This window comes from Peromyscus maniculatus, chromosome 10, assembly GCF_049852395.1.
Source record: "Peromyscus maniculatus bairdii isolate BWxNUB_F1_BW_parent chromosome 10, HU_Pman_BW_mat_3.1, whole genome shotgun sequence".
Classification (NCBI taxonomy): domain Eukaryota; kingdom Metazoa; phylum Chordata; class Mammalia; order Rodentia; family Cricetidae; genus Peromyscus; species Peromyscus maniculatus.
In genome coordinates, this window is record NC_134861.1 from 96,425,996 (window position 1) to 96,439,657 (window position 13,662).

At 47.2% G+C, this 13,662-nt stretch overlaps 1 protein-coding gene across 5 annotated transcripts in view; it reads left to right on the forward strand.

Annotated features, from left to right (window-relative positions):
* The window catches only part of Aff1 (ALF transcription elongation factor 1), a 169,231-nt gene that overhangs the window by 91,218 nt on the left and 64,351 nt on the right, over nt 1-13,662 (forward strand). For all 5 annotated transcript variants that reach the window (XM_042257744.2, XM_042257745.2, XM_042257747.2 and 2 more), the window contains 2 exons: nt 7,164-7,284; nt 7,681-8,598. In XM_042257744.2, coding sequence (XP_042113678.2) covers nt 7,164-7,284; nt 7,681-8,598 — 1,039 coding nt within the window. The remainder of the gene's footprint in view (nt 1-7,163; nt 7,285-7,680; nt 8,599-13,662) is intronic.

Consider the following 13,662-nt stretch of genomic DNA (forward strand, 5'->3'; position numbering starts at 1 on the left):
CTTTTATTCGACTTTATCAGTTTAAAACTTGCAACGTGCATTTAAGGTATGTAAACCGTCTCTTGAGCCGTACAAGAGACTTTATGATGTATAACAAGAATTTAACTTTCTCTGTCATGTATTAACCTCAGGAAAGTGAGTGGGCAAGAGGTTATGTGAGCAGTGTTTCCAAGGCTGATTTGTGAAACGGTGTCACCTAAGACTGTTTTTCAGTGTTTATAAGAAGCCATTGGGAAGTCAAGCCCACTGTGGCCACCAGCAGCGGGCAGCTGGGGGTCCTAACACACGATGATCCCTGGGTTCCGCTCCAGGGAAACAGCTGGCAGAAGACCTATTTTGTCATTGGCACTAGCTGACTTTTTTTTTTTTAATGTCACTTTGGGCTGTAAGATTTTGTTTGAGGACCAAGTCCTCCTGATTCAGGACCTGCCACCCCCAGGCTTTGTTTGTCCTGTGTTTTAGGTGATGGGAGGGGCATGAAGAGTGAAAACCTTGGAAGACTTAGCTGAGTGACTTTTACTATGAGAAAGCCTGTTGCACATTCTTCTCACACACATGAAAATATTTTATTTTGTCTGCAAACATGGAGCTATCTTGTGTTTAAACAACATTTGGAGAAACATAGTTTAATGGCAAACTAATGTTGTGCTTTTAAAATGTGTTGACATCTTTCATAAAACTAATGTGTAAAAAAAGTTTCTAAGACGCCGTGTGGCAGGAATGGAAACAAGGGACAAAAGTGGAAGCAGAATTGTTTTAACGCCGCTGACCAGACCTACAGGCCCTGTGCAGGACCTCAATCTGCTTGCGACACAAATGCACGCACCTAAATTTGTCAGCCAAGGTGGCTGGAGTTGTGAGTCTTACAGATCGTTTCCATTTGTATGTTCAAGGCAGAACGGCATAGAGTTTTTAAAAATCGTAAGGATGATTCCAGTGAGTGTACACTGTTGATCTCCTCTCCCTTCTCTGGCTATAAGGAGAAATGTGTGGAAGAATATACTAACCTCTACTCCCCAAAGGAGAGTTAGATTAATTCTCGAGGGAGCCGGTGACATCTTTGCGAGAAAGGCATACACAGAGTGAGCAGTCAGGGGTGATAAATAGGTAGTCAGCTGTCCACAGGCCGCCCTGTGGGCCCTGGGTTGCCATGGGAGCTGGAATGGCATTCAGCAGTCCTGCTTGACTAACCTAGTTTAGCGGCAGGGCTCGCAGGCGGGCGGGCACTATCCCGGGAGAAGGTGCTTCAGCCAGATGACACAGAGCCAGCCTGCTGCCCCAGGGCGGCTGCCCAGCCAGGGCCTTTGTGTGCCTCCGCTTTGCTGTGTCCCTTTTTAGTGCTAAGGAAAGAGAAGAGAGACCCCCCTCCCCCCTTAATGCTGACAGAGTTGGGATGTCTTTCATTTCCTCAGTGCTTTAACACCTCTGCGACACATTCCATCCCCCAAGGAGAAGCCTTTGAGTAAATGTGCCATGACAGGCCCAGCATGGGGTTGACTTAACCACTGTACCCGAGGGTGTGGGGAATTGGAGCTGAGTTTCTCAGAATTTTCAACCACCTCTCTGAAAGTGAGCACACACCCTGGCATGTCTTAAGTCTCCAAACCTTCATTCAGATTTTTTTTTTTTCCTTTTTAACCGAGTTAGAGTGGTGAGTTCTGTCAGTGAGAACATCTGGGTTACAGTCCACCTCAGCCGGCTTGAGAACTCAGTGTAAGTTCTTCACGTGTGAGCGCTCGCTCGCACAGGCATTGGCAGCGTGAGGCCTTCATTTCTTCCCCTTCTCGGAGGGGGCGGCTGGCTGCATTCCTGCAGAAGCCTTTCCACTGTGTCCTGTAGAACCTCCTTGCTGCAGAGACCCCATGGAAGACTGTGGCTACTGAGAATCGTAGGGATGTTTCCCAGTGCTTCTGCAGAACTCCTGGATTTGGGGTGAGCAGAGGCTGCAGGTGGGGCTGGATATAACCCTTCAGCCCATGGGCTTGTGTTGTATGTAGTCAGTTAGACTTCACGTTCTTTCTTTCTAGATGAGGATTACTGGGTTGGAGAGGAGGCCATATGAACATGGCTTGGCTCACCAGCCAGAAGAATCGTAGAGACTCCCTGTTGTGAACATGATGGGACTTAGGTGCAAGGTTACTTATATCGCCTGTCCATGAAATAAATCCACGTGAGTCTCAGTATGTGAGAAACATGAGCCCAGAGGTTACTAGGTGATTATGAGATCAGTGCCGTCGAGTTTGTGAAATTTAACGAAAGGATCTAAAGAGGAATTGTAGCCCCGTTTTGAGAAGCTGAAGAGCACCTGTAGCTTGCATGCCCCCTCTGACAGCTTCCTGTAAGGTCTTTGTGTGGTTAGTTGAACCAGTCATGTATTCTGTGGTTTTGAGATTGTTCTCCTGTCAGGGATAATACCTGGACTGACGTGTACCTCCTTAAACTAAGGAATTAAGGTGATTATAAGTTAGCATGCCTTCTTAGTCGTCACCACCCCGTTTTACACAGCCAGGCAGGTTTGCTAGCAGACCTGTGACTGAGAACATAAGCTTTTGCCAGGCTTTTGGATTTCCAGGGCGTCATGAGGAAGCCAATCTTTGAGCCTTATTTTTTTTCCGCTTGGAAAATGGGTCTAATAAAAAATCCTATTATGACAGGTCTGATCGAAAACCAAATAGGAGAGTAAGTGATGTGGCCAGGGCAGTGCTGGCTGAGGCCCAGCACAGAGGCGCCAGTCCGGGCCAGAGCTGTTGTCCTCCGCGCTGTTATTCTCATCGCGCCTCAGATTCACTCTCCTCACCTAACAGCCTCTGAAGACTGGAAACTGTGGCCTCTGCAGTCTGCTCCTGTAGAAGCCTTCACCCTACTGATGCTCACAGAAGCATGAGTTAGTGTAGAGTGCTGTGGCCGTCAGCAAGCATCTCTGACTTACGGTTGTTTGGCTATCAGTTAATGTTACCGAGTGTGCCAGAGTGAAAATTGTGTTGCTTCTCCGGGGGAGCTGGTTGCCTTTAATTAAAGCCACAGTTAACTTGTAATTATTCAAGGGTAATTACAGAGAGAGAATCACTAAGACCTTCACTGCTGCCTAAAAAAATTCCCTCACTTAAAAGTTCTCCCAGGCATGCCGGGCGGTTGCCGCGCACGCCTTTAATCCCAGCCCTCAGGAGGCAGAGGCAGGCGGATCTCTGTGATCTCTAGGCCAGCCTGGTCTATAGAACTAGTTCCAGGACAGCCAGGGCTACACAGAGAAACCCTGTCTTGAAAAAAACCCACAAATACACACATATATGCACACACACATACACACATACATACAAACCTACACACATCCGTCCACCCATCCACACATGCATGTACTCTTCCAGGCTGGTGAAATGGCTCGGCAGGTAAGGTGAAGCGTGGCAGCCTGAGCTCAAGACCTGGAACACAGAGAAAAGTGGAAGGCGAGAAACTGTACCATAGAGTAGTCTGTGATCATCACGTGTGCTGTAGCAGGCATGTCCCCATATCTTGTGTGTGTGTGCGTGGACAAACACACACCAGTGACCGTAGTAACACAGAAAGGATACTGCCCAGTGGCAGTCCTGCAGAGAAAGCTTGAGTGTATTTCATTTCCGGCACTCAGGTGACGGTGGGAAGGAATGAACAGCCTCTCCAAAGCTGTCTCCACCCCACATGCACACTGCACACGATTGTACGTGCACATAACAGTCCTTCCTTACGCTGTACTTGGTTTGAAACAGTCTGCAAAGTTTCCGTTCCTGCTGTGGGTGATGGTATTGCTCTGTTTTGAAATTCACCTTGCCCCTGATTTCAGCGGGACTAAGAAAAAAAAATATTTCTGAAAAAAAAATATATTGCCCAGGGCCCTTTCGGAAACAACACTTAGGCTACTGCAGATTTGTAGTAAGTCAATACTGACGTAAACCAGAAGCCTGCTGGGGTAACTGGCAAATGCGGTTAGCTGCATGAAGAAAAAAGGCGGCCCAGAGAGGGTCCCCGGCCTACCCTACCCTGAGCATCTCTGTGAACTGGTTCCTTGGCCCTCTGCCTTGTCCAGGAGCCTTGGCAAAAGAGACCACAGATGACGTGGGTGAGTCTCCCGGTCTGGACACAGACCCGCCCAACAGACAGTACAGTCAGGGACGTCTCTGCTCACCTCACTACTTGTAGATTTTTTTTTTCAGTTGAACAGTGACAGTTATTAAAAGTCTTTGGTCATGTTTATTATATATGGCTCTAGCCAGGTTCACACCTTTAATCTCAGCACTGGGGAGGCAGAGGCGGGCGGATCTCTGTTAGTTCGATGCCCAAGTGCTCTACATAGGGAGTTGTAGGACAGCCAGAGTTCCACAGAGAGACCCCGTCTCAAAAACAAACCAATGTAAAGGAGGGAGCGTTGTGGGAAGGCAGGAGTGCCGCAGGCGTGGCCGGACGAGGCTTCAGAGAGACACTTCTGCCAGCCTGTGACCCACCCCGTTCCTACTAGAGAAGAATCTAGCTTATGTTTTAGTTTCTGTTTTAATATGCCAGCTGGCATTAAATGATCTTTGCAGCTATGAGTTCCTATCTGTCATCTTTGAAGTTTTAGAAAAAGATTCTTGTACTTTTCTTTATGGTATGTGTAACAGGCTGCATGAATTTATGTGCACCACATGAGTGCAGGAGGAGCTCACCCAGGCCAGAGGATGTGGGGTCCCCTAGAGCCAGGGTCGCAGGTGGTTGTGAGCTGCCTGATGTGGGTGCTGGGGACTGACCATTCAGTAAGTTTCTGATAACACTGGTCTAAGCGTATAGTTATTTTTATTCTTTTTTAATTTTTACTTTTGAGATAGGGTCTCACTCTATAGTCCAGGCTGGCCTGGAAGTGACTATGTATCCCAGGCTAGCCTCAGACTCTCAGCAGCCTCCTGAGTGGAATTACAGACATGAGCCACCACACCTTGTTTTAAGTAGATAATTTTTGACCAGTCCTGTCATATTTAGTCTGGTATCTTGCCCTTCCTCTTCAGGTTGAAAGAAATAGAATTTTATTTTATTTTCCAAGACAGGGTTTCTCTGGATAGCCCTGGCTGCCCTGGAACTCTATGTGTAAACTCAGAGATCCAGCTGCTTTTGTCTCCCAAGTGCTGGGATTAAAGGCATGTGTCACTCTCATGAAATAGAAAATTTTTAGGTTGACTTATTTTCTTAGATTGTTTTTGCATATTTCTTCCAGTGTTAAATCTAAGAAAGTTGCACAGGAAGTTTATGTATATAAAAAAATAGACTGCTCTGGGCGGTGGTGGCAGAGGATGCAGAGGCAGGCATAACTCTGAGTTCCAGGGCAGCCTGGTCTGTAGAGTGAGTTCCAGAATAGCCAGGGCTACACAGAGAAACCCTGTCCCAAAAAACCAGAACGCATGCATGCATGCATTCATACTTACATACATACATACATACATACATACATACATACATACATACTACTGCATGCATAATGGCTGTGCTTTAATATAAAAATATTTGGTTGACTTCCAGGCAGTACCACGTCTAAGCACCGTGAGAGTGAAGATGAGGTTCTTTTCTAATGGAATCCTATCCCAGGGGAGAGAGAAAAGAAGCAATGATGTGCTGGGCAGGAACATAGTTGGTGGATTTGAGGGGCATCTTTAAAGTGGGTGACATTTGAGTCACTGAATCTATCAGAAATTGAAAGTTAAGGGGTGGGGGCATCTGGTTGGAGTGGGGGGAGGTAGAGGGAGAATGGGCAGAGATTCGGGACTGGAATGGAAGCAAGACCACTCCCAGGATGGTTTAGAGAGTGAGTGGCCCTGTAGGGCGGTACAGAACCAGTCCTGGAAGAATGCTTGCCTTTCAGTAGAGGGGATCTGAGTGGGGATTAGAGACAGGGGTTGGCTCTCACAAGAGGGATGGCCAAGTAGAGTGTGCGTGACAGGCTTGCAGGGCCACTGTGGGATCCGGTCAAGTGTTCACCTAAACCAGATTGTCAGGGAATTCTAATGCCAAAACAAAGCTTGAGAGGTTATTCTGTAGCATAAGGTGCCATCAAATGACTGTCATTTTAGATATGGACAGTGACATGAGGATTGGGACCTTAGACCCAGTCATTAATGGAAGACTGGATTTGAGGAGGAAGCTGTGGCAGCATGGAGACCAGGAGGCTCCTGTCAGGGTTGGAAGTGTGAGGAAGCATTGGAGGGCATTGGACGGCAGCTAGAATTGGGGCAGACGCACACCTAAGGCGGCTGAATGTTTCCTTTGTTCAGAGAACACCGGGAAGGAAGTCTTAGCAGATCCCCAGAAGCAGGTCAAGAAGAAAAAGTCTTTTTATGGTTCCTTTATTCCCATTATTCAGTGTAGGTCATGGAGGAGGGTCTGGAGGGCCACCGTGTTACGGATAGTGGGGCAGGCCTGTTTGCGGCTTCTATGTGGCTGAAATCGGCGTTCTTTCAGTGAGTTCATCTGAACCAGTTTGATTCCACATCCGATGCTGTAGGATACATTTTTATGTGGTTCAAATTGGACTGTGTGATGTTCTTAGTATATAGAACTGACATGTATAATTGGATTGTTCATCCTTGACATTTGAAATAAGTACAAATCATCTTTCTGACTTTGTATGCTAAGATACCCTCAGAGTAGACTGAGAATAAATGATGTCTTGGGAGTTTGGTAATCTTTTAATTAGAAAATCAGTCTTTGAATTTTCTCTGTAGACAAGGATGGTCTGTTTCCTTAGTGGTGTGAGCCACTGGTCCAGTAAGACATGTGCCCTTCCCATCCTTCCTTCCTTTTTTTATCCCCTTCCTCCTTTTTTATTTTGAAGTGTGTGCGAGTGCTCACCCACGGGTGTCCATGGAGGCCAGAAGAGGTGTTAGATTTTTTTTTTTTTTTTGAGCTGGACTTACAGGCAGCTGTGAGCTGTGAGCCAGCCGCTAGGCCTGGGTGGGTCCTGGGAACGGAACTCTGGTCCTATGCAGGAGGAGCATGCGCTCCTGACTGCTGAGCCGTGTCTGCCACCGCAGGTGCTCCCCGTTTCGTTATTTCCCTGTCACCATATCTTCTTGGACCTGTTCTTGCTCCCTCCACACCTCTGTGTGCACACCAAACCGTGTGGATACTGATATGTTGTTGTTGTTCTTTTGTGGCATTTGGAAAAGCTTGTACAATGAAGATAGAAACCTGCTTCGGATTAGAGAGAAGGAAAGACGCAACCAAGAAGCTCACCAAGAGAAAGAGGTGTTTGCTGAGAAGACCCCGCTGTTCGGAGAGCCCTACAAGGTATTTACTGTGGGTGGGAGGGAGAAAGGCTGGCCTATCCCAGCATTAAACTCAGTGATGAAGTTATTCAGTGCAACCGAGTTCAATCAGGGGGCCGCAACTGAGAAAATAACTTAAGTGAACCCAGAGGTTGTTTTTGAAAACAATCTGAAAACTCTTTGAACATTGTTAGTCAGAATTACCAAAGTGTGTGGTTTTCTTTTGTAATGGTAGTCTCCTGTAATTAGTAATGTGTATCTGTGGCAGGCTTCTCAGCAGGGGGAAATAGTTAACATTGCATTACACATGAATTTGAGAGGGTTTTTTTCTTCATGATATTACATCATAATTTATTAAGTGATTGCTCTGTTTAGGTTCGTTTCCCCAGTCTGAGTCTGCTGTCTTTCTGTTTTTCAGACTGCAAAAGGCGATGAGCTGTCGAGTCGGATACAGAACATGCTAGGCGACTACGAAGAGATGAAGGAGTTCTTGAGCGCCAAGGCTTGCCCTCAGCGCCTGGATGGTTCTGAAGACAGGCCCGGGAAGTCGAGATACCCTTCATTTCACGACAGGGCGGGCAGCCTGGCCCCCCACTCCTTCCGCACGCACGTCTACCACCACCAGCCTGTCCATACTTCTTCTGCCCCGGGATCCCTTTCTGCCGGTAACGTTAGCCACAGTCCAAAGATGGCACCGCCAAGGATGGAATCGGTGCCGGGTCTCCATGCCAAGCTCTATGGCCCGCCAGACAGCCAGCGTCTGAGTCAAGACCGCCTCAGTCAGGAGGGGCACTGTTCCAGCCACAGAAAGTGTGACCGCAGAGCTGACGGCGGCGGCGGTGATTCGGCTCCTCCGGAGATGAAGCTCTCCCCCTTGATCTCCTCTCTGCCGTCGCCGGTGCCGCCTCTGTCACCTGTACATTCCAGGCTGCAGGGACCCAGCAAGGCCCGCGGCGGCGGCGGCGGTGGCGGCTCCAGCTCCAGCTCCAGCAGTAAAAGCTACTGCGCAGCCGCGTCTTCCAAGGACCTGGTGGCGAAGGTGCAAGATAGCGGCGAGACTGCCCACGACAGTTTGGTGGCAGTTACCAGCCTTGGGGTGGCCCCTCCTCAGACCTTTCCACCCCCTCCCCTCCCCTCCAAGAGTGTTGTTGCAATGCAGCAGAAGCCCACGGCCTACGTCCGGCCCATGGACGGCCAGGACCAGGCTCCCAATGAGTCCCCCGAGCTGAAGCCGCCCCTGGAAGACTACGGTCAGCAGAGCTTCGAAAAACCAGACGCCAAAGTGCCCGCCAAGGCCAAGCTCACCAGACTGAGGATGCCCTCGCAGACGGTGGAGGTGAGTGGGGGGTTTCTTGGGACACGTCCAGTTAGACCAGTATTGAGATGCAGGCCTCCTGGGGGGGTGTGGGGTGAGTCTGGCCTTTGGGTGGGGGGCATGGGGCATTTCTTTTTCTTTAGGATCTGACTAATCCACAAGGAACTCAAATCTGACACTTAATGTAGACACTGGAATTAAAACTTTCCTATTTTAAAGACAACAGTTTCATTGTTGAGGCCGGAGATCCTCCTGCCTCAGCTCCTCTGTTCAGCAGGATTCCTTGTTAAACATACCGTTTGTAGACTCTTCATCGAGTCGTGGGGTAAAGCGTGGAGACCGTGAGTAGGATTAGCGTGTACCCCGTGTGTCCACGACTAGTCAAGACCACATAGCATTTCTACTACCAGAAATTTCTGAGCCGTCCCTTTATTTAGTCTTGCTGGGTCCTTACCAGTTTGGAAGAAAGAGCAAAGAAAAGGGCACAAATCGGGATCAATACTTGCCTGGTCCTTGTCAGTGCTCCCTAAGGCGAGTGAAATCAAAAGATGAAGGCGTGGAAGGAAACGTCGTCAGGTTTTATTTATGTTGAGGGTATGAGTGTGCCTGGACTCGGGATGGTTGGGCCTTCGCCTCCACCACGTGGGTCTTGGGGACTGACATGTGGCTTGGTGGCAAATGCCCTTCTTCTGGGCCATCGTCCTAGCCCCAGGTGTCTTTATTTTTTAAAGATTTGTTCCCTGTAAATTATAAGGAGCTTTTCGACTTAAAATTTTTTTTTTTTATTTTGTTTTGTGTTTTTGAGACAGGGTCTCTCTATTAGCCTTGGCTGGCTCTACCTCCCAAGTGCTAGAATTAAAGGTGTGTAGCACTATGCCTGGAGATGTGTTAAAACGTTTTATCTACTAGTTGATATCTCCTTTCAGGAGTCACAGGCATGCACAATGATGTCCTCTGTGGTGTTTCAAGGCAACCAAAATACTGTTTCTTGTAACTTTCGAAATTAAAATAACCACATCATTTTCCTCATTTTATTCCTTCCTCTAATTCCTCCCACATACCAGTCTTGTTTTCTCTCAAATTCCTGCTCTCTTTCCTGTAATTGTTACACACACACACACACACACACACACACACACACTCACACACACTTCTTACTCAGACTATATAATGTTACTTGTATATTATACTTTTTTATATCAAGAAAAAAATGTGTTTTTCTTCTCCCGTGATAATGGTAGACTTGTCTGTGATAGAACTGGGGTTCATGTACTATCCCTGAAATTTGAAACCAGTAGTAATTACTCTAAAATGAAGATTATGGACTGGGCTGTGTGGCTGCGGCGCACACCTTTAATCTTAGCACTCGGGAGGCAGAGCCAGGCGGATCTCTTGAGTTCGAGGTCAACCTGGTCTACGGAGTGAGTGAGTTCCAGGACAGGTTCCAAAGCTACACAGAGAAACTCGTGAAAAGCCAAAAACCAAAACAAAAACACAAAGATTATGGCCTGGAGTGCTGGCACAGTGGTTAAAGAGCACTGTCTGCTTTTCCAGAGGACGTGGGCTCAATTCTCAGCACCTACACAGTGGCTTACAAGAGTGTGTAAGTCTGGGTTTAGGGGATCCGATGCCCTGGTCTTCTGAACAGTGCCAGGCATGCAAATGGTAGGCATACATACACACAAAACACCCAAGCACATAAAATAAGATAAATTAAGATGGGTAGAACAGATGATGTACACACAGGCGTGCATCCTTGACACACACACACACACACACACACACACACACACACACACACACAGGTGGAAAATGTTACTAGTTCACAATGAAGTGTTTGAAGCGGTCTGTGTTTGTGTGTGGGAGAGGGGCTCTGGCCATATCGTTCAGCAGTCAGTAATCCTCCCACCTGAGGTCAGGCTCAGGCGAAGAGGATCTACCGCCGCTTACCTGTTTCCGTAGGCACCATGGTCTGGTCCCTTCTGTTGCATGAATTCTCTAATTTGCATATTCATTGCTCAGAGACCTTGGAGACACCCGGGTTGCAGTCTGTGTAATATCATTTGTATTGGCATATGTATTTGTGTATGGGATATGTGTGTACCTGTGGGGTACCGGAGCCTGAGGCTGACACGCCATGCCTTTTTCCGTTCTGTCCACCTTGTGTATGTGGAAGCAGGCTTTGTCACTGAGCCCCGTGTGTACCCCACTCCCACAGCTTGTTCCTGGGGTCTCCTGCCTCTGCCTCCAGCGCACTTGCCTGTGTTGGGATTACCAGTGAGCAGCTGTGCTCACCCGGAGTGTATGGGTTCCCCGTGATCTAGTCTCTAAAGCTGCTAATCTGTTTCCCCAAATCCCTTTTGTAAAACTTGAAAAAGGGTCAGGGAAGCCAAGTTCCGTGGGCTCACACCTCACACCGGCGGTCTTAGGAGGCCGAGGCAGGTGGTTCTCTGTGAGTTTCAGATCACTCTGGTCTGCACAGTGAGATCCTCTGTCATATCCCCCCTCCCCCAACCTAACCCCACCCCCGTTTTGTTTTTTCAAGATGACATTTTTTTTTCTGTGTAGCCCTGGCTATCCTGGAACTCACTATGGACAAAGGCTGGCCTTGAATTCCGGGATCTACCTCTGGGATTACAGACATGCGCCACCACCACCAACAACCTTTTTTTGGGGGGGGTCCTTTAGCTGGAAGATCTAATGGCTCCGTATGGCAACTAAGAGGAGAAGCCTGCTCCCTTAGGCATCAGCTTTGGGTTCTGAAGAATCTCGTTGGATTCTTGACTCAGTTCCCAAACAGTGAGTGCAACTGAGAACGTTCAGAAAATAGCATTTGCTCGGGCGCTGAGGGGGAAACAATCAGACGGTAAAATTGACCCACTATGGCAGAGCTTGCTGGGCCTGTGAGTTCAGCCTGTGACGATTTCTGCCTGAATTGTTCTGTGATGGGGCAAAAGGAAGAAGCAAGGCCCGGTTCTCAGTCTCGTCTTAACACCGCTCCAAACACCACCGTGTTCTTTACAGTTATTTATCTGAGTAGGGCATTCAGAGGGTACCTTGCCGGAGTTGGTTCTCTCCACCACGTGTGTCCTGGGGTTCAGTTTGTCTGTCCCTTTTGGCAGCAGGCACCTCTGCCTTTTCCTTAGGGCTGGGTTCAACCCTCAGCCTGACCAGCCCCACTCCGTCTCATGGCTGGGACATCTGAGCATGTGCTCAAAGCATTTCCCGAGAGCTCCGTGGGTCTTCAGATGAGTCAACCGACACATGGATGGTTAAGATATTTGTTCAGGGCAGCACAGAAATTCAAGAAATTATCCAACACCAGCCAATTTGACATTACTAAGGATTGTTGTCTTGTAAATTCCTCAGTCAGTGAGTAATGCATGTCAGCGGTCCGGTTGGGCCCTGCAGGGCTCATCTGCCTGGCTGCCCCACACTGCGGTGCCTACCCCAGTCTCCTGGAGCTAAGGCTAGCCACCACACACAACTTCCCACTCCATCTTACCTTTCTTTTTTTTTTTCCTCTTAATTTTTTTTTCCTCGTAAACTCTTTAGCCCAGAAATTACTTTCACTCCTACCTAAAGTGCTTTAATTACTATTCAACTCTTGAAAGAAAGCGTGCAGGGCCTGGTGTGATAGTGCACACCTTTGATCATCACTCCGGAGGCAGAGAGGCAGGTGGGGCTAACTCTGTGAGTTAAAGTGCTGTGCCCGCCCGCTGATGGGAGTTCCAGCAGGGGCTGCACATGAGTCTGGATTGCCACCCCAGAGGAGGCCCAGGAAGCCTGCCCAGAGGACCCTTTAGCCTCAAGCCCCTCAGACTTCAGAGGCAGATCTGTGAGAACACATGAGCTGGTAGACACAAAGCGTCAGAGCCCCCCAACACAGACCACGCATGCCAAGGGATGATGTTGTCCTGTTTGGGACAATATTTTCCAGAGTGTCGACTTTTCCCATCTCTATGCCGTGTTATAATCAATTCACTGTACACCAGCTCTTATCCGTTCATTTTCTCTGTTTGGGTTTTCAGACTGTAAATCTAGAGTCCTTCTGTGACTAAATAAATTGTTCCTGACGGGAAAGATGTTTGAGACATTTTGTAAGAATGTCCAGATTAACTGATAGGAAAATAATTCTTTCCAAAGCTCACAAGTTCTCAGGCATGAAAAAATGTTGGAAGGGACTTAAGGAATTCTAAGTATACAACAGGAGTCTGGAAAACAAACAAATACTTCTAAAGTACAATAGCAAATGCTTGCCTTAGGTAGTATGTTAAATGCGGATTCCAATCACAACTTCCAAACCTGAAATAAGAAATAAACAAAAATGAATTACCGTATTTGACTAGTACACATTGTAAACATGTATTGAAGAGTCATACCATTTCACAAATATGCAGTTGCTACATGTTAATCCAAAATTTTTTAAATATTTAAGGAAGTGGAAATACTAACTACCTTTTTTCATAATACTGAAATATACTGCAGGTTTTGAATTATCACATTGTATCTTATACATAAGAATAATTAAAGTAATAATAAATAAAATTGAATTGTAAGGAAAATAGGCTTGAGCAAGAAACACAAGTATCACAGAACGTTCTTTTCTTAATTCATACATTCATTCCAAAACTCCAAATTATGCCCACTGGGAATTCTTAGAATTCTGTTATTTATAAATTAGAATTAAAGAGCAAACTAAGGTAATTTATCTAAAGGAGAGAGCTAGAAATATGACCTCTAATTACTTAAATAGCGAGGCCCTAGATTAAAACATTAAACGTAAATCCTTCAGCCCAGGGGATTAAGGAGATTAGCCCGAGTTTGACAAATTACCGGGTTTATAGGGGGAAGTGAGGGCCGAAAGTAGGCCATGCATAAATAGAAGATGAGGTTCAGGAGAAGAAGCCTGGTTGGTTTGGGGCCTGGACTTCTGTGGGGGAGGGGAGGACTGTACTTTGTCAATCTAATGATTTTAGCAACTAAAAATAACAATCAGTGTAAAAATAGCTGATTATGGAGTTCTTGGAGAACATGAATAAGCAGCAAATTTAAACTTGGAAAATAATGATTTTTCCCCCCTCA